This window comes from Bombina bombina, chromosome 2, assembly GCF_027579735.1.
Source record: "Bombina bombina isolate aBomBom1 chromosome 2, aBomBom1.pri, whole genome shotgun sequence".
In the NCBI taxonomy this organism is placed as follows: Eukaryota; Metazoa; Chordata; class Amphibia; order Anura; family Bombinatoridae; genus Bombina; species Bombina bombina.
In genome coordinates, this window is record NC_069500.1 from 203,997,245 (window position 1) to 204,024,457 (window position 27,213).

A 27,213-nucleotide genomic window follows, 5' to 3' on the forward strand; every position below is an offset into this window, starting at 1 on the left:
AAATCAAATTGCACACTGACCGCAGTCCACTCTTTCAAATACTTGGGTATGTTTTTAGATCCCAATCTATCTTTTGGCCTCCACATAGAAAAACTTGCATCTAAACTCTATCAAAACCTAGGTGCCCTGTACAGAAACAAATCCTGTCTAAGCCCTACAGTAAAGGAAAAGATTGTACAGCAAATGCTGATGACAATCATGGATTATGGGGATGTAGTATATGCACCTGCACCACAAACTCACCTTAATAAACTTAATACATAAAATCCTTTAAGAGATCCCTCTCTAAATATCTCAAAACAGAATGCACCTGTCATGGTTGATTATATATTTCCTACCTGTTCTATGTTAAATTTTTCATATATTATGTATTAATATTGTTTCTGTATTTTATTGTACCCTATTGTAACAATGCAATGTTTTGTGGACACAGGGCATACTTGAAAACGAGAGAAATCTCAATGTATCCTTCCTGGTAAAATATGTTATAAATAAATAATGATTATCTAGCATTGCTATTCCGTCTTAAAAAGTTATAAAATAAATAACAAATGGGACAATATTTGTTTAAAATAGTAGAACAAAATTTGAATTAGAAATTAAATTATGAGTACTTGCTGTAGTTAAAGGAGAATGCTTTTGCCATTGTCTGACACAACAATAGTATGTTGGCTACCAGTTAGTGAGTCACAGAAAATGTTCTCAAAATTTGTAACTTTTTAAACACTACCAATTTGTATTTACCTCTATTTCTACTTATGTATAAATATAGCCTATTATTATTACTACATAAATAGCATGAAAGGGATGTGAAACCCCACATTTATTTATCATTATTATAATTTACTTCTATTATCAATATTTGTTCGTTCTCATGGTATCTTTTGTTGAAAAGCAGGGACATATGCTTAGGAGCTTGCCCATTTCTGGAGCACTATATGGCAGCATGGCAGTACTTTGGCAAGAATGTTATCCATTTGCAAGAGCACTAGATGTCAGCACCATTTTCTGCCATGCAGTGCTCCAGTTGCCTACCTAGGAATCTCTTCAACACAGAATATCATGGGAACAAAGCAAATTTTATAATACAGTTAGAAGTAAATTGGAAACTTTTAAAAAAATGGTATGCTATGTCTGAACCACAAGAGAAAATGTTTGGGTTTCATATCCCTTGAAGAGAAGAATAAAATATCACATTCACTGATTAAAACATCAGTTACATATTTTGCTTGGCTTAAAGGAACATTAAACACTTTGAGATGGTAATATAAAATGAGAAATTGTATTTAAAAAAAAATCTGCAATACTTTCTAATTATTTTTGTTGTCCCCTTTTCCTGTAAATCCATTCTGAAATGGTGAACTTTTCAGTTCCTGTTAGAAATGGAAGTGCAGAACACTGTTATATTCCACACAGCCAATAGCTGCACACTCTAGGGACCTATTTATAACTGTCCCTTATTGGCCATAGCAGAGAAGGTAACCTAAGTTACAACATGGCAGCTCACATTGTTTTATAGACACTAAAACTTTACACTCATTTTGTCAATATTTAAATGGCTAATGAAACTTTAAAAAAATACATCTACATGTTATTCTCAGACGAATCTCTTTAATTACATAAAATATTTTTCTTTCACCCAGTTGAATGTCAAAAGCATAGACACTTTGTAAATGAAATGACTGAAATAATTACCAAATATTTGTTATGCGTTTAGGATGTTTCTTAAAGACATTTCTTGATACTACACCTAGTGCTGAAACTCTCTGTTTTTACCAAATAAACCATTATTAATGTTTTGCAGATAAATTAATTCACACTCAGTGGTGAACTAGCTACTAAGTAGGTTGTATTTCATCTTCCCTCTTGAGGTAGTAGAAACTTCCAGAATTATTTAGGGTACCCTTTCCCGCTTTTGCTGCCCGCTTTACTTCACATATAGCCTCCCTAGAGGATGCCTGGAAAATAAAAAATAAAATAAAAGAAGAAAACAAACAAACCGGGTTTTTTAACTTCTAGGCACGTTTCTAGGAGTTGAAATAAAACTCAGTAAGTACATATTAAAGAATAAGGGTTGGGTTCTGTAAAGCTCTTTGGTCTATCTAAAAAGTCTCACTAGCGCTGGGATGTTGCTCAAATAATTTAAAAAAGGCAGATTGTTAGTCTGAGAGCTGTTTATTTAGCTGAGCAGGGTTCTGAATGTGAGAGACATCTATGTTACAATTTAATGGTCAAAAAAATTGTTTTTATTTAATTTCTCTTCATAACGGCAGATTTTGACTATTAGGCCCTAAGTGTCTGGGTGGAGCCCATATGTTACCACTCTGAGTGGGGGAAAAGCCTAAGAAGATTTCTGATATATTCTCAAACAAAAATAAATCATAAAAAGGATAATCTGTCTTTACAGACTTCTGAATAATTTCTGAGAGCTCTAAAGACATTAATAATATATAGAGCTTTCCTTTTTTCAGATTACTTCTGTTCTCTGGTATCTTTTTTTTTTTTAAACCTAGATCCTTTCCAGTGTTTTATAAAAGTTATATTTCTTTTTCTGTGGCATGGTAAGTCCACAATTTCATTCCAATTACTAGTGGGATATTCAACTCCTGGCCAGCAGGAGGAGGCAAAGAGCACCCCAGCAGAACTGTTAAGTGTCACTTCCCTTAATCCCCAGTCATTCTCTTTGCCTCTGTCACGGGAGGATGTGCGAATATGGTGTCTGAAGAAATCAAGAATTTAATCCTTTAATGGGTACTTTTCCCTGCAAGCAAGGATTGGGGCAATGCTGTGTCCATGTCAATCTCTTTAGTAAGAGTAATGGTGGCTTTTAGCTGTTGGAGGTTGTGAGGTAGTCCTTACGTTAACTCCAACAATGTATGCTAACCCCACTATAGAAACCAGGGTGTAAGGTTTTAACAGTATGTGTGTTAAAATCTTGTGTTTATAAATTGTAGTTTTGTAGCTGAGATTTGCTTCTAAGGAAAAATGTTATTAACCTTAGCAATGAACAAAATCAGCAGATTTAATTAAGTGTTGCAAGGGTTCTCATTTAACATGAAAACAAATAGTTCAGAGACAAGCAAGTAATATAAATATATGCCTAGCAATATATACTTTGAATAATATTTTAGAGTTCAGGAACATGTATACAAATGTATCTGAATGTGAGAACAAGAGGTTTGTTTCAAGCAAAGCACAGAAATATAGTAGTAAAAGTTCAAGCAAGCAAACAAACAATGTCAGGTAATTCCTTATACAAAAGTTATACTTGTGATTTCAGGCTTCCAAATAGATGCACAACAGAGAGCTGAAATGAAGAGGATTGCAGTCTGTTAAATGGAGGTTTGTTATCCAAATATCCCAGCTGCTTCAGAGATGTGTGTAGATTCACAAAGTTCCTTGTAAGCAGGATTCCTAGCAAGTTGACAGGAGGTCAGAAGCCAAACTGAGGCTGATAGGCACAGGAAATCACTCAGGAATGAATTGAGGAAAACAGCAAATAAATCACTGTTTGAAACAAAAAGGAAACTGAATAAATGTTCCAAAATTCTTATGAAAAGGTAGCCTGATTTGAGGTTGTTAAATCCAGAGTAAGATACAGCTAGACTATTAACAAAATACTCAAGCAATGTCTGCTCAAAGGAAATGAGTAGCTTAGGAGAGAAAGGGTGGAGAGAGACTTAAAGGTACAACATCCTTACACAGGGTTGGTTTCTCTGTTTTTCTTGTATCTTCAGTTCCCCATCTGCGGTCGGATGAGGCTAACAACCTGGAGCTGCTGTGACTGCTCCACATCAGAAGACCCTGGAGGGTAAGTACTTTTTGATTTTCATTTCTTAGAAATAATTTTAAAGGAAGATGGACTGGGACAATCAGGGACCAGATTGGACCTGCTACCCTCAGAAGGTATTTACACTTTAATATATATATATCCACTGTGATATGTAGCGGCTGAGCAGCTATCTGGCATTGTGCCTGTTACAGGGTTTTGCCGCTTCAATATCCGGGCAAATTCTACACTTAAGCCCAGTCTTTATGGTGCGTGAAATAGAGCTTTGTGGTCAGCTTTTATTCCCTTTTTCTATCCCTACTAGGTCAGTTTTTACGGATGTTTAACGTGTCTAGTTGTTTGGGGCACATTATGTATTTCTACTTCACTCCTTTGTCCTTAGAGGGTTTGAACCTTTCTAATGACGCAGTTAGAGCGCTTGATTATTGCTGAGCAGGCAATGACCGTTAGTGTGACTGTTTGCCTGTCAGGTTCTCCTCCTCGGTTAATCGGGTAGTAGTTTTGATTCCCGTTCTGGGGGAGACCAAAATTGTGGGCAAATGCTTTATCACATTTTTTTCATCTAGAACTGTGGGGCGCTCAGTTGTTTTAGAGCCGTTTTAGATGAGTTCTACTTACTGCTCCTCTATTGTCAGTTTCTGCTGATAGCGTATGTGTATTGGCACCATATTTTATTAAGCCGTCATTGAAGAGACCGCCAGGCGCAGCTTGTCAGCTATGCGGTAGCCGCTCAGCAGCATACCTTTATTGAAGACATATCTGTTTCAGAGCCGTTTACTTTGGGCTCTATACAACATAAAAATATGTTTCCCTTGCTATCCATTATGGTTCCTCATATGCATTGTAAGTGGTATCCACTTAGACGGATATGTAACATACGCCATTTTTGCTACTAAGGGCAATAAAATCTTGAGCGCATTTTAGTTGTCTCCTTCTTGATTCTCTAATTGAGAAGTACAGTATCTCACAAAAGTGAGTACACCCCTTATATTTTTGTAAATATTTTATTATATCTTTTCATGTGACAACACTGAAGAAATGACACTTTGCTACAATGTAAAGTAGTGAGTGTACAGCCTGTATAACAGTGTAAATTTGCTGTCCCCTCAAAATAAATCAACACACAGCCATTAATGCCTAAACCGTTGGCAACAAAAGTGAGTACACCCCTAAGTGGAAATGTCCAAATTGCGCCCAAAGTGTCAATATTTTGTGTGGCCACCATTATTTTCCCGCACTGCCTTAACCCTCTTGGGCACTTGTATAGTTTTCGGAAAGCATCTGCCCTGTTCAATGTTTTTCTCTTGTAAGCGTCTCTTCTACTTCTCTTTCTCTCTGGTTGAGAAGAGTTATCCAGGTAGTTTATGAGTCAGCTGGATTCAGCCTCCCGAGAGATTTACGGCTCATTCCTCTAGGGCTGTCTCTTTTTCCTGGGCTTTTAGATATGAAGCTTCGGGAGAAGCAATCTTCAAGGTGGCCATTTGATCCTCATTGCATACCTTAATTTTACAAATTTGATTATTTTGCCTTGACTGAGGAGAAGAGTTCTTCAAGCGGTAGTTACTTCTGTTTCGGTCCGCCTGTCTTGTTCTCCCTCCCTTTCATTCTGTGTCCTCTAGCTTGGGTATTGGTTCCCACTAGTAATTGGAATGAAATCGTGGACTCTCCATGCCATAGGAAAGAAAACAAAATGTATGCTTACCTGATAAATTTCTTTCTTTCCGGGCATGGAGAGTCCACGTCCCGCCCTTAATTTTGAGAAGGCGTTTTTTTTTTATAAACCTCAGGCACCTCCTGTTATCTTTTTCCATTTTCCTTTGGCTGAATTACTGGGGATTATGGGTAATGGAAGTGACACTTAAGAGTTCTGCTGGGGTGCCTCCTGCTGGCCAGGAGTTGAATATCCCACTAGTAATTGGAATGAAATTTGTGGACTCTCCATGTACGGAAAGAAATTTATCAGGTAAGCATAAATTTTGTTATCTCCACATACATAGTTTTTTTTTTTTTTTTAATGCATTATATTGTGATGTAGGTGTCTCATGTTCACATCCAGAAGCTTGCATAGGGAGATACACAGGTCTCAAGCTAAACTTTGCCTTTTTAAACCTGAGGGACCACATAGTACTGACGAGACTTCTTAGATAATCTCTCTGGACCAGAGAGGTTTAGAGAATAAGATAGAGAACCATGGACTTTTTTTGTGTGTGACATAGATTAAAAAATATTAGTAATCTTTTATTTTTCATTCTTAAAATTATTAAATAATTGAAATCCCCAAAACAAGTATTTAGTTGGGTTAGTGTGTTTTCTGATAGTTAATGTTTTACTTTTCACAGGATATGCCTAATCAGTTCTTTAGGGATCCTTCAAGTTTGCACGGTATTCTTAGGTAAGACTGATTGAAACAAATACACTGTGTTACTTCCTGAAATGTGAGCGTGTTGACCCATTCTAGTAAATCTTGTTTTCTAGGAAGTTTGTGCACAGTGGGCGCTGCCCCCTGGTGTTTATCATTTCAGACAGCATCAGTGGAGACAGCCACCAAAGACGGCTATTCCCAAAGGAGATACAAGATGAATTATTGGTTTGTAATATTAGGTAAATTTTAAAGATTTTCTACTTTACAATGCTGGCCTATTAATAGTATATATATATATATATATATATATATATATATATATATATAAAAAATACATCTTAAATTTATATGAATAATGTATCATTCTTCTTTGTTTTCTTGAGTATATCTTAAAAGTGATAGTAAATCCTTTTCTAGTATTTACCAGCACTAAAAATAAAGGTGACTTTCATTCATCAGTTGGGGGGGAAAAAACGTGGGAAAGTTACCTTTATTTCACTGTGGCTTCAGCACTAACAAAAGAGCCTCCGGCCGGCCACGGCACAAGTCCGTTTTTTCAATGATGTGACGTTTTCATCACTTAGCTAATAGCCATGCTAGCATACTGCACAGTGCCGTATTGCTAGCACAGCTATTGGCTAAGAGGTGGAAACGTCACCTCATTGAAAAAACTGAGCTGTTATATAGGTGGCCGGACTGATGAATGAAAGTCGCCTTTATTTTTAGTGCTGGTAAATCCTAGCGTTTTTGAAACTCTCTGATTTACCATCACTTTGATGTTTTTGTTCTAATAGCTGGAAAACTGTCCCATTCGTTTATGGATTTGAGAAAGTGATTTAAAAAGTAGAGTTCTCTTAGTAAATATAGACCCCTGCACTTGTCTAGTACTTTAACTGTGTTTTTTTTTTTTTTTTAAATGGCCTTTTTTTCTAAAGGAACCAATAATGATCTGTCACAAAACTACGTGGGGTAAATAAAAACACAATGCAAGATTGTCTGCTTTCAATTGCAAAATTATTATTTTTTAAATTGTTACAAACGTGTTAAAAAAAGAGCATATTTTTATAATTCCCCATTAAGCAAAGCCTATCTTATTGTAGTGTATCCATAGCAATACTTTAGCAGGCTTTAATATAGTGCCTTCTGTTCCAGATACAATATTAAATGTGAGCGATCTATTAAGATTAACTTGCCTAATTCTCAATAGTAACATATGTTAGCCAGTGTTTTAGGGCAGTGTTTCTAGCAGGTCGGAAGCATGGCTTAGTCAATTTGTATCTCTTCAGGTATTGTAATCTTAAAATGTATTCTGTATTGGGGAGAAGGAGCTGAGAACTAGAATTTTAACTAGGATTTGTCTGCATTTTAGTAAACCTAGTCCACAGCAACATAGTACTGAGCAGCAACTGTTTTTACAGACCATAACACTGCAGATCAAATGAGCCATTCTCTATATCAGCCAGAATAACTTCACAAATACATATACTTGTTGTTCTTAAAAAGTTTTTTTTTACTGTTTTTATTTTAAAGGGAGGATTAAATACTATTTTTAAATTCACATTTATGTTTGTTTATATTATAGTTTCAACCCAGTAGCTCCAACAAGTATGATGAAAGTACTGACTCGAATTGCTACCTCAGAGGCCAGTATGGTTAGTATTTATTGTGTTTAACTGGGAATAAAATCATGCACTGTTGTTGCCCACTTGTGTCTTCTTTTTAACCTTATGTACACACATCTTTTTGAATGAGTTTAAAGGGGTTTTACTTTGTCCTTTACAGAGTGGTGGTAAATGTACTATTCCTGATAAACCTACACTCGAGTTACTGTGCAGTGGCAGCTCTGGAGATATCAGAAGTGCCATTAACAGTCTACAGTTCTCAGCACTGAAAGGTAAGATGGCCATACTAAATATAATGGTGACAACGGGAACAAAATAGTAATATGATATTTATTGCATACTGATGTTACATATTGTAGTAATGAGACTTTAGCTTGGATGGCCTAGTTACTGAATCCCTACTTCTGCCATTAACACATTAAAGAGTGCAGTGCACACAAACCAGTTACTGCTAAGTGCTATTTCTACTTTTGGGCACTGCTAGTTTTAATGCTAGTCTCTGTATGGATAACAAGATGCTTTCCAAGAGCATTTTGAAAGTCTAATTTTCAGCTTTGTCTTACCGTATTCTTCACCCAGTTGTCCAGATATTTCTTCAAGTACTGGACAGGTTTTATCTTCCTCCTGGACAGATTTATCTTAGGGACCTCAGTCTTATAAAGGCAATCAGGAGTTTTTCCATCTAAAGGGAAAGAGAGGCCACTGCTTCATTCATCACTTGTGGGAATTAAGAACCTGGCCACCAGGAGGAGGCAAAGACACCTCAGCCAAAGGCTTAAATACCTCCCCCACTCCCCTCATCCCAGTCATTCTTTGCCTTTCCTCACAGGAGTAGTGGCCCGCATCAAGCAGGAGCAAGCTTCGGCTATTCTGAATGCTTCGTCATGGCCGCGGAGGACGTAGTTTGCGGATCTAGTGGCGGTCGTCTTATCCGCCGTGGAAGTTACCTTGTCACAAGCACCTGCTAGTTCAAGGTCCTTTTCTTCATCAAAACCTTGATTCTCTGAGGCTGACTGCGTGGAGATTGAACGCCTAGCCTTAGCCAAGAGAGTTTTTTCGGAGAGAGTGATCGACACTCTCGTCCAGGCCAGGAAGACGGTTACTAGACACATCTACCACAAAGTGTGGAGGACCTACTTGTCCTGGTGTGACGAGGATACCCTTGGCACAAGGTCAAGATATCCAGGATTTTGGCCTTTCTGCAGGATGGTCTGGATAAGGGTCTTGCCGCCAGTTCCCTAAGGAGACAGATCTCGGCTTTATCGGTACTGTTGCACAAGAAGCTCGTGGAGATTCCTGATATTCACTCCTTTGTTCAGGCTCTGGTTAGGATTAGACCGGTTTTCAGGAATCTTGCTCCTGCCTGGAGCTTAAACTTGGTGCTTAAGGTCTTGCAGAGGGCTCCGTTTGAGCCTATGCATGCTCTGGACATTAAGATTCTCTCATGGAAGGTCCTGTTGTTATTGGCTATTGCTTCGGCACGCAGAGTCTCTGAGTTGGCAGCCTTACAATTTGAGCCTCCTTACTTTGGTTTTTCATGCTGACAAAGCCTTTCTGCGAACCGGTTTGGGATTTCTTCCCAAGGTGGTGTCAAGTCGTAACATTAACCAGGAAATATTGGTTCCTTCCTTGTATCCTAACCCATCCTCTTCAAAGGAGAGGTTAATTCATAATCTGGATGTGGTTCGGCCCTTGAAGTTTTATCTTCAAGCCACGAAGGAGTTCAGACAGACGTCATCCTTATTCCTTGTGTATTCTGGAAGGCGCAGAGGGCCTCTGCAACTTCTCTATCCTTTTGGTTGAGGAGTATGATCCGTCTGGCTTATGAGACAGCGGGACACAAGCCTCCTCAGAGGATTACGGCTCACTCGACTAGAGCTGTGGCCTCTTCTTGGGCCTTTAAGAATGAGGCTTCTATGGAGCAGATTTTTAAGGCGGCTACCTGGTCATCCTTACATACTTTTGCAAAATTTTACAAATTTGACGTTTTTGCTTTGGCGGAAGGAAAGGTTCTGCAGGCTGTGCTGCCCTCCGTATAGGGTCCGCCTCCTTTACCCTCCCGTTGTCTTCATTCAGTATCCTCTAGAGCTTGGGTATTTGTTCCCACAAGTGATGAATGAAGCAGTGGACTCTCCTCCCCTTTAGATGGAAAACCTAAATTATGCTTACCTGATAATTTTAATTTCCATTGTGGGGAGCAGAGTCCACTGCACCCGCCCGTTTTACGGTGTGTGGACCCAAATTTATTTTTTGTTCTTCTGGCACCATTTATACCCTGATATTTCTCCTACTGTTCCTTGTTCCCTTGGCAGAATGACTGGGGGATGAAGGGAGTGGGGGAGGTATTTAAGCCTTTGGCTGGGATGTCTTTGCCTGATCCTGGTGGCCAGGTTCTTAATTCCCACAAGTGATGAATGAAGCAGTGGACTTTCCTCCCCTCGATGGAAATAAAATTATTAGGTAAGCATAATTTATGGTTTTTTTTTACCAAGATAATGTGGTTTTGTACACAAGCCTTGGTTGCCTTCCCAGTAACGTGTCATTCACAAATAGTTTTTCTGTTATTTTGGTCTAATGCTTGTAATTATTATTAGACTTTTTACAAGCCATAGATGTAACCAGAGCTCTTACATGTTACATGAAAGATGTGGTGCCTTTAATCTGTCTTAAACTGGGGTCTTTTTATTCAAAGACATTGGTCAGCAAGCTTGGATTCACCTTTTTAGTATTCATTCTTGCACTGTCTGTTCAGTCACAACTTCATGTGCAGCTTACCATGAAGCATACCTTGAGCAGTTGTACATTCTTTTTATATACAGCACTAAACTTTATCACTTTAATGATTTTGCGTATTCTGAAACACTTTGGTAGATAAATAATTTGTTCCAGTACCAATTATATGCTGATGATACCTAAATCTAGCTTTCCTCTCCTGATATCGATCTCTTTACTTACCAGATTACCAACTGTCTCTGTGCAATTTCCTCTTGGATGTCCTCACAGTACCTTCAACTCAATCTGTTTAAAACTGAGCTGCTTCTTATTCCCCCTTCTTCGACACATCCAACACCTGACGTTTCTCTTACAGTTGGATACTCTCTTCTCAACACTTCACCCCAGTGCCGCTGTCTTGGGGTCACACTTGACTCTGGACTCACATTCTCTCCACATATACAAGCGCTTACCAAATTCTGACGTGCACCCCTACACAACATTTCCAGAACTCCTGACTCAAGAAACTACAAAAATACTAATTCACTCCCTCACTTTGTCATGCAGTGACTACTGCAATCTACTTCTAAATGACCTTCGCGAAAATCGCCTGTTCCCCCTTCATTCTGTTACAAATGCTTCAGCTTGGCTCATCCACCTGCCGATCTACAGCTGCTCCGCTCTGCCAATCTCTACACTGGCTCCCCACACACTCCAGAGTACAATTGAAAGTATTCACTATAACCTATAAAGCACTCAACAGCAACTATATTTCCCCTCATCTCCAAATACTCCCCAACCTCGGACCTTCGTCTCTCCAGTCCTATTATCTCTATGTCCCTTTCCTGCTTCCAAGACTTCTCACACTGCTTCTGTCCTCTGAAACTCTCTACCTTGTTCCATAAGACTAGCTCCAATCTTGTATTGCTCCAGAAGACTAGCTCCAACCTTGTATTGCTCCAGAAGACTAGCTCCAACCTTGTATAGCTCCAGAAGACTAGCTCCAACCTTGTATTGCTCCAGAAGACTAGCTCCAACCTTGTATTGCTCCAGAAGACTAGCTCCAACCTTGTATTGCTCCAGAAGACTAGCTCCAACCTTGTATAGCTTCAGAAGCTCTTTGAAAACCCACCTATTAAGAGAGACTTTCCTCTGTTTTTAATCATACCCAAAATAAATCTTGACTGTCTTGTTTGCTGCAACTACAATCTATGGGACAAGCTACCCCAAACCTTATGCCTCTGCACCCTCAACCTATAGACTGTAAGCTCTTTGGAGCAGGTCCCTCTTCCTCTTGTACTAGATTTGTTTAGTGTGTTATGTTTTTGTATCTTATCACATCCTTGTCATTGTAGACCCCTATCTCTGTACCCAGCGCTACAGAGTTTTGTGGCGCTATACAAATAAATGATGATGATGATAATTTTATGCTGTCATGAAAACAGGATTTTTATACTTGCCCTTAAAAGTATAGTAAAGTCAAAATTAAACTTTAATGATTTGGACAGAGCATGTCATTTAAAGAAATATTAAAATTTGCTTCTATTATTAATTTTACCTTGTTCTCTAATAATAATCTACAAATATGTCACAAAAGAGCTGAAATTTTTGTTTTGTTGCTTGGTGGTTTCAGACAATTCATTACCAAATGATTTCTGGGCTAAAAAGAAAGGAAAAACATCAAAGGTAAAGGAGAAAAAGAAGTCTGGTAAAGTACAAAAGAATACTGAAGAAGTTCAGGCTATAGGTGGAAAAGATGCCTCTCTCTTCTTGTTCCGAGCCTTGGGAAAAATACTCTACTGTAAAAGTAAGCTGACTTTATTTTTATTTTTATTTTGTTATTGAGGTTACAAAATGGAATACAAGACATTTCACATAACAGGAGTAACACAATAATGCCATTAATACAAATATGTCCATATGGCGATCATTACAATGTGCATATAGATAGGTACATACATTTATCTACTATACCTGTGCTTATGCATTAAAAGCTGACACCACATACTAAAACTACAAACTATAATGACCATCATTATTAACAAAAAAAAGCTGAATATACTCACTCAATATGTCATTGCACTCTTGTACTGTGCTAAAACATAATCGCCTCTAGGTATAAACAATAAGCTGCAAACTTGCGAAGACTGAATTAAGTAATCTCATTTTTTATAGTAGTAACTCCTTCTATAGGCTACTTATGGATCTGCACATTGACTAGTACTGCCATCTAGTGGAGGAAATAATATATATTCACATAATATCAAGGCACTCATCTCTACTATAATATATAGTAGTAGGAGTCATCAACTATCAGGAGGCAACTACAGATAATTACATAGTGAATGTAGTCAGAAATGGCAATAAATAAACAGCTTGGAGGAGGAAATATCTCAAGTTTATGGCTACTCCTGAACCTTAAAGGGACATTATACACTCAAAAAAATATGGTCTATTTAAATAAAGCATTCCAAGAAGATAAAGTTTGTAATTGACATATATTATCAATTTTGCTGCTAAAGCCCCTAAAAATAATTTTAAAGTTTCTAGTCCTCTGACTGCATATGAATACATTCGTAGAACCTAATAGCTGCAAAGCAAGGCTTTTTCCTACACTCCCTAACTAGTGTGCTTACAGACAGCCCCCACGCTGGAGCTGTCTGTGTAATTGATAATGCATTTCAATTACAATCCCCTCACCTGCACTAATCCATTTCTCCCTGACTGTTTACACTGGGCACAGATCTCACTCCCCGTCCTGTCCTCACCGTAGCATTCTGTAGACACGAGGTGAATGTTTCACTCACAGCTCTGCAAAATATGATCCTACAATCGTTTTTGCAGAGCTGCTTGTGAAGTATTTAGAATGCCGTAGTGAGGACAGAGGGAGAGTGGGATCTCTCCAGGAAGAGTTTTGTGAGATTGCCAAAGTATTCTTGGGGTAATTGGATGCAGGAAGACCTGTGAAGGGAAGGGGAATTCTTTTTAACTTGCCTTTTATGTGACAGGATGTTTTTTATAACAGCAAGTAATGTGTGCCCTGCATGTGTTAGACGCATCCACACTAAACTCACTGAACTCACAATCCCGGATGTAAGCGGAAGACAAGTCAGTGTATATGAGCACAAAAGCATTCCCCTTCATATATTCATTTGAGACATAAAGCCATATATATATATAGGAAGACCGGTGAAGGGGAATGCTTTTGTTCTCATATACATATACATTTTTGCTATTTCTGCATGCCCCAAAATGGGCCTAGATCAATACCTTGGGTTGTCTACAAGAAAAATATATAGTGTTGATAGGTAAATTAAAAAACAAACAAAAAAAAACCAAGGCTCTATTTCGGTTTAAATGAAGTGATGTCAAAAATGCTAAAAATTCTCTTTTTTTTGGTCAAGTGTTTTATCTTAAATGCCCGGTCCTTAAAGTGATTGTAAACAAATTAAAGCCCAGTATAAAAAAATAATCTTAAAAACAGGGGCACTTTAATTCATTAAAGTTTACAAAGACGCTTATTTTTAAAAATACTTTCCATTGCGTTATGGAAAACATAATGTCGATCCTCCGCCCGCATCTCCTGCTTTCTTTAGCAAATCAATATGCCGCTACCTCCTCTCATTGCGTGCCCCATGAGCTGGACACCAAAGGGGGTACGAAACGATTGAAGGAAGCCGGATTCGTCATCGATCTGCAAAAGAAAACAGGAGATGTGGGCGGAGGATGTTTACCATAAAAAAAGCGTCTTTGTAAACTTTAATGAATTAAAGTGCCCCTGTTTTAAAGATTATTTCTTTCCTAAGACATGGAGAGTCCACAACGTCATTCTAATTACTAGTGGGATATTCAACTCCTGGCCAGCAGGAGGAGGCAAAGAGCACCCCAGCAAAGCTGTTAAAGTGAAAGTAAATTTTCGTCAAAAACCTTAATGCCATTGATCCATGATATCACCCTGTATGTAGTCGCTAATATGTTGTTTACTGATCCTTCGCATACCCGCTCCTGGTATGTCTATTTCAGAAGTAAGAGTGGTCCCATCCGCTCTTACGTAGTCATCCGTGCGCGCTCCTTTTGAAGCATCCTGTATTGCGAATGCGTAAAAATCTGAGCACTGCTGTATTATATAATATCGTAGCAGAGATCGTATTATCTGTTCCTGTGCAGTCAATGCGCATGCGTGTCTCATGAACGAGCATTTATACAGGCAGGAGATTCAATGAGACACGCATGCGTAGTTTAAGTTGAGGGCGTGTAGTTAGTATGTTGGGACGCCACTGGGGGACCAATGAGGATCATGAAGATGATTTTCTTCATATCAAAATAAAAAGTTTTAATATCTAGGCGGAGTGGAGTGACATAGCGGATTGTGAGGTACAATTATAAGATAAATGCTACATAAATACTAAAAATCATGACTAAAAGTCAAGCTAATTTTGCATGTACTTTGCATTGGCGCTTTGAAGTGCATGCAAGTTTACTTTTCCTTTAAGTGTAACTTCCCTTACCCATAATTGCCAGTCATTCTCTTTGCCTCTTTGTCAATGGAGGATGTGCCAAGTTGGTGTCTGAAGATATTTAATTTTTTATGGGTATTTTTCCCTGCAAGCAAGGATTGGGGTCTAGCTGTGTCCATGTCAATCTCTTTAGTAAGAATAGTGGTGGCTTTTAAGCAGTTAAAAGGCGGCGAGGTAGTTTTGCTTTACTTTTAACATTTTGCTACCCCTTTGCAGAAAGCCATTGTTAGTTACTCTGTTCTTTCTTTTTCTAAAGGTCCATGACAGGGAGTGAAGTGCCTGTCACACCTAGGTAGCAGCATCTGTCCTGCATTTGGATCTCAGGTAAGTGCCTTATCCTTCTAGGTATTGAAGGACAGCAGCACTTAAGAGGTTAATCCTCAATTTGATCCAAATTAGGACATATATCCTTTATAAGAAGGATTCTTAGGACAGATTATGGCAATGGGACATACATTTCCTTATAAATTAAGGATACTTTATTTATAATAAATACAGTTTTGGTTTAAATGTGAGACGTTATTTGGCTAGAGGGACTTATATCTTTATTGGGAGATAAAAGTCAGAAGGATGGTGTGTTTCATTGCCAAAATATAGGGCACATTGATTTGTGTATTCTGAAATGTTTTGGGAAACAGTTACAGAGTTTCATTTTCGCTCTCTTTCTAGTGGCGCAGTTAGTTTTTCACCTCGCTCATGTGACGCTCACACTTCCGTTATTCCGGAGCGGAGCTTAATGAGCCTTCATTACACTGAGGTGTATTGTATTGCAGGGCTCTGTCGGATGCTACGTTTTATTATACTTTTCATCAACGGATTGTTTTTTCAGTGCAAGGAGAAGAAGATATTTACAGAAAGGTCTCGTTTTCCTCTGTCTAGTGGGGTGTTAATTCCTGTCCGGTAGGAACTTCAGGCAATCTGAAAGGTTGCTTTGAAGGATTCTTTATTGTTCTCAAAAATGACAAATTTCTAATTTTGTCAGTTTTTATTCTTTTAAATTTTCTTACTGTTGAATTCTGTAAAATGGATTCAGAGTTAGATCAATCTATGTCTGTTAATAAAGGCTTACTATGTTTAGAGGCTCAAATTGTTTTGCCAATGCAATTTTGTTCCTCATGTTTATCCAAAACGTTAACATTTAAAGACAAATTACTCCCTTCTGAGCCAAATGTCTCTCAGGATAATTCTGTGCGTGACATGCCTCAGCTTTCTCCTCAAATATCCAAATCCTTGATGGTTTCCAATACTGTGCCTTCTCAACCTCCTAGGGGTGTTTATTTACCTGGGGATTTTGCAGCTCAGATTGCCTCTGCAGTAATAGAGGCTTTGTCATTTTTCCCTTCTTCGGGTAAGCGTAAGAGAAAATCTAAACATTTGACCGCTAGTAAGGTGCTATTTCTACTCTAGCTAGGAGAACTACCATTCCTATAGAGGATAGTTGTTCTTTTAAGGATCCTATGGATAAAAAGCTGGAGGCTTATTTAAAAAAGATGTTTAAAAAAAACAATTTAAAAACAAAGGCTACTACTCTATACTCATCTTACTTGACCTTTCTGCGGCCTTTGACACTGTTGGCCATCCCCTTCTCCTACGGTCTCTCAGCTCTCTCAGTCTCTGAGACACTGCCCTCTCCTGGATCCACTCTTATCTGTCTAACCGATCCTTCTCAGTCTCTTTTGCTGGTGACTCCTCCTCTCTATTGCCTTTGTCTTTTGGAGTACCTCAAGGCTCTGTCCTGGGTCCTCTACTCTTCTCTATTTACACTTCTTCACTGGGTAAACTTATCAACAGCTATGGCTTCAGCTATCACCTCTATGCTGATGATACCCAGATCTACCTTTCCACCCCTGCACTCTCTCCATCTGTCAATTCTCACATCAGCGAATGCTTATCTGGCATTTCCTCCTGGATGGCCTCTCACCACCTAAAAATAAATATGTCCAAGACCGAACTACTTCTAATTCCCCCCTCTAACTTCACTCCAGTTTCCAATTTTTCTATCACTGTTGGCGGCACCACTATCTCCCCATCACCCCAAGTCCGCTGCCTCGGAGTCACTCTTGACTCATATCTGTCATTCATTCCCCACAAACAAATGCTCTCTTCATCCTGCCGTAACCACCTACGCAATATCTCCAAAATTCATCCATTTCTGAGTGCTGAAAATACTAAACCGCTAATCCACTCCCTGGTAATTTCCTGACTTAACTACTGTAACAACTTACTAACTGGCCTCCCTCTCTCCCGCCTCTCTCCCCTCCAATCCATCCTAAATGCATCAGCCAGGCTAACCCACCTCTCTCGACGCTCTGTTTCTGCTGCACCTCTCTGTGAGTCCCTTCACTGGCTCCCCATTCACAACAGAGTTAAATTCAAAATTCTCACCCTGACCTACAAAGTCCTTACCAATGCTGCCTCACCCTACCTGTCCTCACTCATCAACAAATATACTCCTCCCCGTCCCCTAAGATATTTAACAATGACCTGCTTCTTGCGTCCTCTACCATCACCTCCTCTCACGCTAGACTACAGGACTTCTTTCGTGCGGCACCAACCCTCTGGAACGCACTTCCTCGAGCTGTCAGACTTTCCCCTAACCTCTCCTCCTTTAAACGTTCCCTAAAGACCTTTCTGTTCAGGGAAGCTTTTCACCCGACTTATTAACAAACTAACTTCGCTTAAATAACAGTTGCCCTCTATCTCCTCACTAATATCATTCTCACCTTTGCAGTCCCCACCTCCTGTTTTCCATACTCCTACCCATCTAGATTGTAAGTTACCACGGGAATAGGGCCCTCAATTCCCCCTGTATTCGTCTGTAAAAATGTTGTATTTTATCGTATTGTTTTTCCGTTGTACTGTACTGTTGTACCCATGGGCAGCGCTGCGGAATCTGTTGGCGCTTTATAAATAAAGAATAATAATAAAAAATGTCTGACTGACTTACCAGATGTTCAAGCTTTTGTTCAGGCCCTGGTTATAATCAGGCCTTTGTGGTAAACCTGTTTCTCCCCCATGGAGCCTTAATCTAGTTCTTAAAGTTTTGCAGCAGGCTCCGTTTGAGCCGATGCATGTTAAAATTGTTATCTTGGTAGGTTTTGATTCTTCTTGCTATTTCTTCCGCTCGAAGAGTGTCTGAGCTTTCAGCTCTGCAGTGTGATTCCCCGTACCTTATTTTTCATGCTGACAAGGCGGTCCTTCGTACTAAATTAGGTTTTTTCCCTAAGGTGGTGTCGGATCGAAACATTAATCAGGAAATTGTTGTTCCTTCTTTTTGTCCTAATCCTTCTTCTCATAAGGAACGTCTTTTGCATAACTTGGATGTTGTGCAAGCTCTAAAATTTTACTTACAAGCTACAAAAGATTTTAGGCTATCTTCTGCCCTGTTTGTTGTTTTCTCTGGAAAACATAAGGGTCAGAAGGCCACTTCTGCTATTCTGTCTCTCTGGTTGAGAAGTTTGAATCGTTTGGCTTATGAGACTGCTGGACAGCAGCCTCCTGAGAGAATTACGGCTCATTCCACTAGGGCTGTCTCCTCTTCTTGGGCTTTCAAAAATGAAGCTTCTGTGGAACAGATTTGCAAGGCGGCAACATGCTCCTCTTTGCATACTTTTTCCAAATTCTACAAATTTGATACTTTTGCCTCGGCTGAGACTTCTTTTGGAAGAAAGGTTCTTCAAGTGGTGGTGCCTTCTGTTTAGGTCCTACTGCCATTTTTCTCCCTCCCTGTCTATTCTGTGTCCTCTAGCCTTGGGTATTGTTTCCCACTAGTAATTGGAATGACGTTGTGGACTCTCCATGTCTTAGGAAAGAAAACAAAATTTATGCTTACCTGTTAAATTTATTTATTTCCGGACAAGGAGAGTTCATGACCCCGCCCTCTTTTTAAATTATAATTTGACAGTTTTTTTGAGTAAACCTCAGGCACCTTTTTCACCCTTCTGTTTCTTCTTTTTCCATTTTCCTTCAGCTGAATGACTGGGGATTATGGGTAAGGGAAGTTACACTTAAAGGGACAATGAAACCAAATTTTTTCTTTCGTGATTCAGATAAAGCATGCAATTTTTTAATTTTTTTTTAATTTCTTTTTATTAAAGAGGATTCAGGAATACAACATGTAATCAAATACAAAAAAAAGTGGAAAATCAGAAATTGTTCAATGTCATATTCAATGAATTTACGGAAAAAAGGGAAAAATAAGAAGTAAGACAACAATAGGAAACCTATAACGTACAAGCAATGCAGATAAAAAAAAAAAAAAGTTTTATTTTTCTAGGGTATAACAATATGCACCCTGCTAAGCTAATGCTTAAATATATACAAATGAAAATAGGTTTCTCTTGTGCATACTAATTAATCATTTAGACATATATGATAACTAGTTCAATACAAAATATAACCTTTAGTTATTCTTATTTAGCCAGGTGTCCTCATAACCTGTTACCTGAATCCTCTTGTTTTTAACCTTTTTTTCTTTTTTCCTTTCCTCTTTTTACCTCTATGTCTTTTATTTATCAGTTCAGCAGACAAATTACAGGAGAGAAAAGAAAAAAAAAAAAACCAAAACAACCAAAAAAAAAACAAAAAACCAACAACAAAAAAAAAAAAAGAAAGAAAAAAAACAATAATAATAAAAAAAAAAAAAAAAAAAAAAAAAGGGGAAAGGGAGTTCCTCTTTATCCTCCATCTCCCCTCGCCTACCATAGATCCAGCTGCACTAATTCAGAATTTCTAAATGGAAAAATCATGTGTTCTATTTCACTTTCTGGGTAGCTTTTAACGAAAACTGACCATTTCTTGAAAAATGTTTTTACGTCTTCCTCACTGTTTATGTTGGTGTCTCTTTGGTCTAAAATGCATTGTTTTTTTAAGGCAATTTTTTACTTCTAGCAATGCAGGGGCCCTGTGATTTTTCCAACATTTAATAATTAAATATCTGACTGCTAGAATTGAGAGGATTACTAATTTTTCCTGAGGGTGTTGCTCTTCAGTTTGTTTAATATAAAATACAACTTGCAAGAATGTAAGATCCGGAGGGGAAACTTTCAGTATATTGTTAAGCCAGTACTCAATTTTATGCCAAAATTGCCTAATTTTCGGGCAGCTCCATATCATATGTTTTAGATCAGCTGCAGGTAAAGCACATTTTGGACATTTGTTAAAATTTACATTGTGCAATTTTTGACCCTTTTCTGGCGTGAAGTATGCTCTGTGCAACATTTTGAGATGTGCCTCTCTCCAGGTTGCTGAAAGTGTGGCGTGATATACTTTAGTGATAGATTTTTGGATGAAGTTTGGATCAATACTGTTAGAAGCAATCAGTCTATTTCACCCTGATGCCATCTGTTCTAGGATTGGAGTTCCCTTATTGCTACTTAAGGATATGTAACAGTAGGTAATTGACATATGACCACTCTTTGTTAATAACAAACAGCTTCCCATTTTTCCCATTCCCCAGTCCCAACCTACCATTCTAACCAATTCTGAAATATAGTGCCTTAATTGTAGGTATGCGAAAAATTGATTGTTTACTAAATTAAACTCACTTTCTCTTGTTAAGTGTATTCAGTCCACGGGTCATCCATTACTTATGGGATATATTCCCTTCCCAACAGGAAGTTGCAAGAGGATCACCTAAAGCAGAGCTGCTATATAGCTCCTCCCCTCACACGTCATATCCAGTCATTCTCTTGCAACCCTCAACATAGAAGGAGGTCGTGAGAGGAGTGTGGTGTTTCATACTTAATTATTTCTTCAATCAAAAGTTTGTTATTTTTAAATGGCACCGGAGTGTGCTGTTTTTTTCTCAGGCAGTTTTTGGAAGAAGAATCTGCCTGCGTTTTCTATGATCTTAGCAGAAGTAACTAAGATCCACTGGCTGTTCTCGCACATTCTGAGGAGTGGGGTAACTTCAGAAAGGGAATAGCGTGCGGGGTCTCCTGCAAATAAGGTATGTGCAGTAAAATATTTTTCTAAGGAATGGAATTGACTAAGAAAATACTGCTGATACCGATGTAATGTAAGTAAAGCCTTAAATGCAGTGAAAGCGACTGGTATCAGGCTGATTAATGTGTATGCAGTAAAGTAATTTTCTAAGGAATGGAATTTGACTAAGAAAATGCTACTAATACTGAATGTAATGTAATAAGGCTTAAATGCAGTAGAAGGACTGGTATCAGGCTTATCAATAGAGATACATACTCTTTAAAAAAGGATGTTTAAAACGTTTACTGGCATGTTTAATCGTTTTTAGTGAGGTACATTGGTGATAAAACTTATTGGGGCATAAATTTTTCCACATGGCTGACTTATATTTCTGCATAGAAACAGTTAACTGAGGCTCCCACTGTTGTAATAATGAGTGGGAGGGGCCTATTGTAGCGCTTTTTTGCGCAGTAAAAATTCAGTCTCAGTCTTGCTTCTTCCTGCATGACCCAGGACGTCTCTAGAGAGCTCAAGGGACTTCAAAAGTCATTTTGAGGGAGGTAATCAGTCACAGCAGACCTGTGACAGTGTGTTTGAAATATGTGTACTAAATGTATTGATTTCACTTTAAATAATAAAGGTCAGTCTTTATCTGTAAAGGAATTATCACCAGACAACGAGGGGGAAGTTATGCCGACTAACTCTCCTCACGTGTCAGTACCTTCGCCTCCCGCTCAGGAGGCGAGTGATATTGTGGCGCCAAGTACATCAGAGACGCCCATACAAATCACTTTACAAGACATGGCTACTATTATGAATAATACCCTGACAGAAGTACTATCTAAATTGCCAGAATTAAGAGGCAAGTGCGATTGCTCTGGGATAAGGACAGAGCGCGCTGGTGCTGGGAAAGCCATGTCAGATACTGCGTCACAGTTTGCAGAACATGAGGACGGAGAGCTTCATTCTGTGGGTGACGGATTTGATCCAGGGAAACCGGATTCAGAGATCTCTAATTTTAAATTCAAGCTTGAGAACCTCCGTGTATTGCTAGGGGAGGTTTTAGCGGCTCTGAATGACTGTAACACAGTTGCAATTCCAGAGAAATTATGTAGGCTGGATAGATACTATGCGGTACCGGTGTGTACTGACGTTTTTCCTATACCTAAAAGGCTTACAGAAATTATTAGCAAGGAGTGGGATAGACCCGGTGTGCCCTTTTCCCCACCTCCTATATTTAGGAAAATGTTTCCAATAGACGCCACTACACGGGACTTATGGCAGACGGTCCCTAAGGTGGAGGGAGCAGTTTCTACTTTAGCTAAGCGTACCACTATCCCGGTGGAGGATAGTTGTGCTTTTTCGGATCCAATGGATAAAAAATTAGAAGGTTACCTTAAGAAAATGTTTGTTCAACAAGGTTTTATCTTACAGCCCCTTGCATGCATTGCGCCTGTCACTGCTGCTGCGGCATTCTGGTTTGAGTCTCTAGAAGAGGCCATTCACACAGCTCCATTGGATGAAATTATGGACAAGCTTAAAGCACTTAAGCTAGCTAATGCATTTGTTTCCGATGCCATTGTACATTTAACTAAACTAACGGCTAAGAACTCCGGATTCGCCATCCAGGCGCGCAGAGCGCTATGGCTTAAATCCTGGTCAGCTGACGTGACTTCTAAATCTAAATTGCTTAATATTCCTTTCAAGGGGCAAACCTTATTCGGGCCCGGCTTGAAAGATATTATCGCTGACATTACTGGAGGTAAGGGTCATACTCTTCCTCAGGACAGGGCCAAATCAAAGGCCAAACAGTCTAATTTTCGTGCCTTTCGAAACTTCAAGGCAGGAGCAACATCAACTTCCTCCGCTCCAAAACAGGAAGGAACTGTTGCTCGTTACAGACAGGCCTGGAAGACTAACCAGTCCTGGAACAAGGGCAAGCAGGCCAGAAAACCTACTACTGCCCCTAAGACAGCATGAAGGAACGGCCCCCTATCCGGAAATGGATCTAATGGGGGGCAGACTTTCTCTCTTCGCCCAGGCGTGGGCAAGAGATGTCCAGGATCCCTGGGCGTTGGAGATCATATCTCAGGGATATCTTCTGGACTTCAAGGCTTCCCCTCAAGGGAGATTTCATCTTTCAAGGTTATCAGAAAACCAGATAAAGAAAGAGGCATTCCTACGCTGTGTACAGGACCTCCTAGTAATGGGGGTGATCCATCCAGTTCCGCGGACGGAACAAGGACAGGGATTTTATTCAAATCTGTTCGTGGTTCCCAAGAAAAGAGGGTACCTTCAGACCAATTTTGGACCTAAAGATCTTAAACAAATTCCTAAGAGTTCCATCATTCAAAATGGAAACTATTCGGACCATCCTACCCATGATCCAAGAGGGTCAGTACATGACCACAGTGGACTTAAAGGATGCCTACCTTCATATACCGATTCACAAAGATCATCATCGGTTCCTAAGATTTGCCTTTCTAGACAGGCATTACCAATTTGTAGCCCTCCCTTTCGGGTTGGCTACGGCCCCGAGAATCTTTACAAAGGTTCTGGGCTCACTTCTGGCGGTTCTAAGACCGCGAGGCTTAGCGGTGGCTCCGTATCTAGACGACATCCTGATACAGGCGTCAAGCTTTCAAATTGCCAAGTCTCATACAGAGATAGTTCTGGCATTTCTGAGGTCGCATGGGTGGAAAGTGAACGTGGAAAAGAGTTCTCTATCACCACTCACAAGAGTCTCCTTCCTAGGGACTCTGATAGATTCTGTAAAAATGAGAATTTACCTGACGGAGGCCAGGTTATCAAAACTTTTAAATGCTTGCCGTGTTCTTCATTCCATTCCACGCCCGTCAGTGGCTCAGTGCATGGAAGTAATCGGCTTAATGGTAGCGGCAATGGACATAGTGCCATTTGCGTGCCTGCATCTCAGACCGCTGCAATTGTGCATGCTAGGTCAGTGGAACGGGGATTACTCAGATTTGTCCCCTCTACTAAATCTGGATCAAGAGACCAGAGATTCTCTTCTCTGGTGGCTATCTTGGGTCCATCTGTCCAAGGGTATGACCTTTCGCAGGCCAGATTGGACGATTGTAACAACAGATGCCAGCCTTCTAGGCTGGGGCGCAGTCTGGAATTCCCTGAAGGCTCAGGGATCGTGGACTCAGGAGGAGAAACTCCTCCCAATAAATATTCTGGAGTTAAGAGCAATATTCAATGCTCTTCTAGCTTGGCCTCAGTTAGCAACACTGAGGTTCATCAGATTTCAGTCGGAAAATATCACGACTGTGGCTTACATCAACCATCAAGGGGGAACCAGGAGTTCCCTAGCGATGTTAGAAGTCTCAAAGATAATTCGCTGGGCAGAGTCTCACTCTTGCCACTTGTCAGCGATCCACATCCCAGGCATGGAGAACTGGGAGGCGGATTTTCTAAGTCGTCATCCGGGAGAGTGGGAACTCCATCCGGAGGTGTTTGCTCAACTGGTCCATCGTTGGGGCAAACCAGAACTGGATCTCATGGCGTCTCGCCAGAACGCCAAGCTTCCTCGTTACGGATCCAGGTCCAGGGACTCGGGAGCGACGCTGATAGATGCTCTAGCAGCTCCTTGGTTCTTCAACCTGGCTTATGTGTTTCCACCGTTTCCTCTGCTCCCTCGACTGATCGCCAAGATCAAGCAGGAGAGAGCATCAGTGATTCTGATAGCGCCTGCATGGCCACGCAGGACCTGGTATTCAGACCTTGTGGACATGTCATCCTGTCCACCATGGACTCTACCTCTGAGGCAAGACCTTCTAATACAAGGTCCTTTCAATCATCCAAATCTAATTTCTCTGAGGCTGACTGCATGGAGATTGAACGCTTGATCCTATCAAAGCGTGGCTTCTCAGAGTCAGTTATTGATACCTTAATACAGGCACGGAAGCCTGTTACCAGAAAAATTTACCATAAGATATGGCGTAAATATTTATATTGGTGCGAATCCAAGAGTTACTCATGGAGTAAGGTTAGGATTCCTAGGATATTGTCTTTTCTACAGGAGGGTTTAGAAAAGGGCTTATCTGCTAGTTCGTTAAAGGGACAGATTTCTGCTCTGTCTATTCTTTTACACAAACGTCTGGCAGAAGTTCCAGACGTCCAGGCTTTTTGTCAGGCTTTGGCTAGGATTAAGCCTGTGTTTAAGACTAAGCTCCATGGCGGAGCAACAAACTTGGTTCTTAAAGTTCTTCAAGGTGTTCCGTTTGAACCCCTTCATTCCATTGATATTAAGCTTTTATCTTGGAAAGTTCTGTTTTTGATGGCTATTTCCTCGGCTCGAAGAGTCTCTGAGTTATCTGCCTTACATTGTGATTCTCCTTATTTGATTTTCCATTCGGACAAGGTAGTTCTGCGTACTAAACCTGGGTTTTTACCTAAGGTAGTTTCTAACAGGAATATCAATCAGGAGATTGTTGTTCCATCATTATGTCCTAATCCTTCTTCAAAGAAGGAACGACTTTTGCATAATCTGGATGTAGTCCGTGCCCTGAAGTTCTATTTACAGCCAACTAAAGATTTTCGTCAAACTTCTTCCCTGTTTGTCGTTTACTCTGGACAGAGGAGAGGTCAAAAAGCTTCGGCAACCTCTCTCTCCTTTTGGCTTCGTAGCATAATACGTTTAGCCTATGAGACTGCTGGACAGCAGCCCCCTGAAAGAATTACAGCTCATTCCACTAGAGCTGTGGCTTCCACCTGGGCCTTTAAGAATGAGGCCTCTGTTGAACAGATTTGCAAGGCTGCGACTTGGTCTTCGCTTCACACCTTTTCAAAATTTTACAAATTTGACACTTTTGCTTCTTCAGAGGCTGTTTTTGGGAGAAAGGTTCTACAGGCAGTGGTTCCTTCCGTTTAAGTTCCTGCCTTGTCCCTCCCATCATCCGTGTACTTTAGCTTTGGTATTGGTATCCCATAAGTAATGGATGACCCGTGGACTGAATACACTTAACAAGAGAAAACATAATTTATGCTTACCTGATAAATTTATTTCTCTTGTAGTGTATTCAGTCCACGGCCCGCCCTGTCTTTTTTAAGGCAGATCTAAATTTTAATTAAAACTCCAGTCACCACTGCACCCTATGGTTTCTCCTTTCTTGTCTTGTTTCGGTCGAATGACTGGATATGACGTGTGAGGGGAGGAGCTATATAGCAGCTCTGCTTTGGGTGATCCTCTTGCAACTTCCTGTTGGGAAGGGAATATATCCCATAAGTAATGGATGACCCGTGGACTGAATACACTACAAGAGAAATAAATTTATCAGGTAAGCATAAATTATGTTTTTTAGTTCCTCAAATGATTTTACACATTTTGTGTCTAATCTAATTAGTTGCTGTACTGTCTTCAGGCCCTTGGCGGACCAGTTGTCAAAAATTGCCGAGTTCAGGCCCGGACAAAACTCAGGGTTTCCCCTTATTGGCAAATATTGTGAAGCTTTGCAGTTAGCTTTTAAGAGGGTCCCAATCTTCCACCATGCTTTAATAGGATTCAGAATAGTTCTGAGCTTCTTAATTTCAGAGGGTAATGCTTTTGGCTCACAATGGGCCAGACCTATTGGAAGGAAGGGGAAGCAAATATTCTCATCAACCAAGTTGTTAGTCACATAGTTTTTGGAACAAGCCCAGTCTATCACAGTGCGCGCTAAGAATGCTAAATTGTATAGTCTTATATCGGGTAATGCTAGCCCTCCAAATTCCTTCCCTACAGAAAGTTTGGGTATTGATACCCTAGATCTCTTCCCTTGCCATATGAAATTTCTAACTGCCGAGTTAAGTAACCGAATATCTTTTTCAAACATAAGTAATGGGGTATTCTGTAAAACATATAGGAGTTTTGGGAGGAGGACCATCTTGTATAGCGCAATTCTCCCGGAGAGTGAAATTGGTAAATTTAACCAAGTTTTCAATTTCTCGCGTATAAATGATAAAATTGGTGTTATGTTAAGTCTGTACAAGTCTGATGATTCGACTGGGATATTAATACCTAGATATTTAAATGATTTTGTCACTTCCTTAAACGGACAGTCACTCAGTGAGTTAGACTTTTTCCTGAGCCAAAAGATCTCCGACTTAGATGCGTTTATTTTATACCCCGAGAAGGATCCAAAACTGTCTATTGTGTGCATAAGTTTAGGTAGATTTTTCTTTGTATTCGCGATATAAAGAAGAATATCGTCCGCGTATAGCGCGATTTTTATTTCATGTTTAGATATTATGACGCCTTGGAGGGACTGTCTAACCCTAATTGCT

General features: G+C 39.7%; 1 protein-coding gene across 3 annotated transcripts in view; it reads left to right on the plus strand.

The window, feature by feature from the left end:
- The window catches only part of RAD17 (RAD17 checkpoint clamp loader component), a 162,431-nt gene that overhangs the window by 37,200 nt on the left and 98,018 nt on the right, over positions 1-27,213 (plus strand). For all 3 annotated transcript variants that reach the window (XM_053701452.1, XM_053701454.1, XM_053701453.1), the window contains 5 exons: positions 6,130-6,182; positions 6,266-6,391; positions 7,735-7,804; positions 7,935-8,046; positions 12,120-12,293. In XM_053701452.1, coding sequence (XP_053557427.1) covers positions 6,130-6,182; positions 6,266-6,391; positions 7,735-7,804; positions 7,935-8,046; positions 12,120-12,293 — 535 coding nt within the window. The remainder of the gene's footprint in view (positions 1-6,129; positions 6,183-6,265; positions 6,392-7,734; positions 7,805-7,934; positions 8,047-12,119; positions 12,294-27,213) is intronic.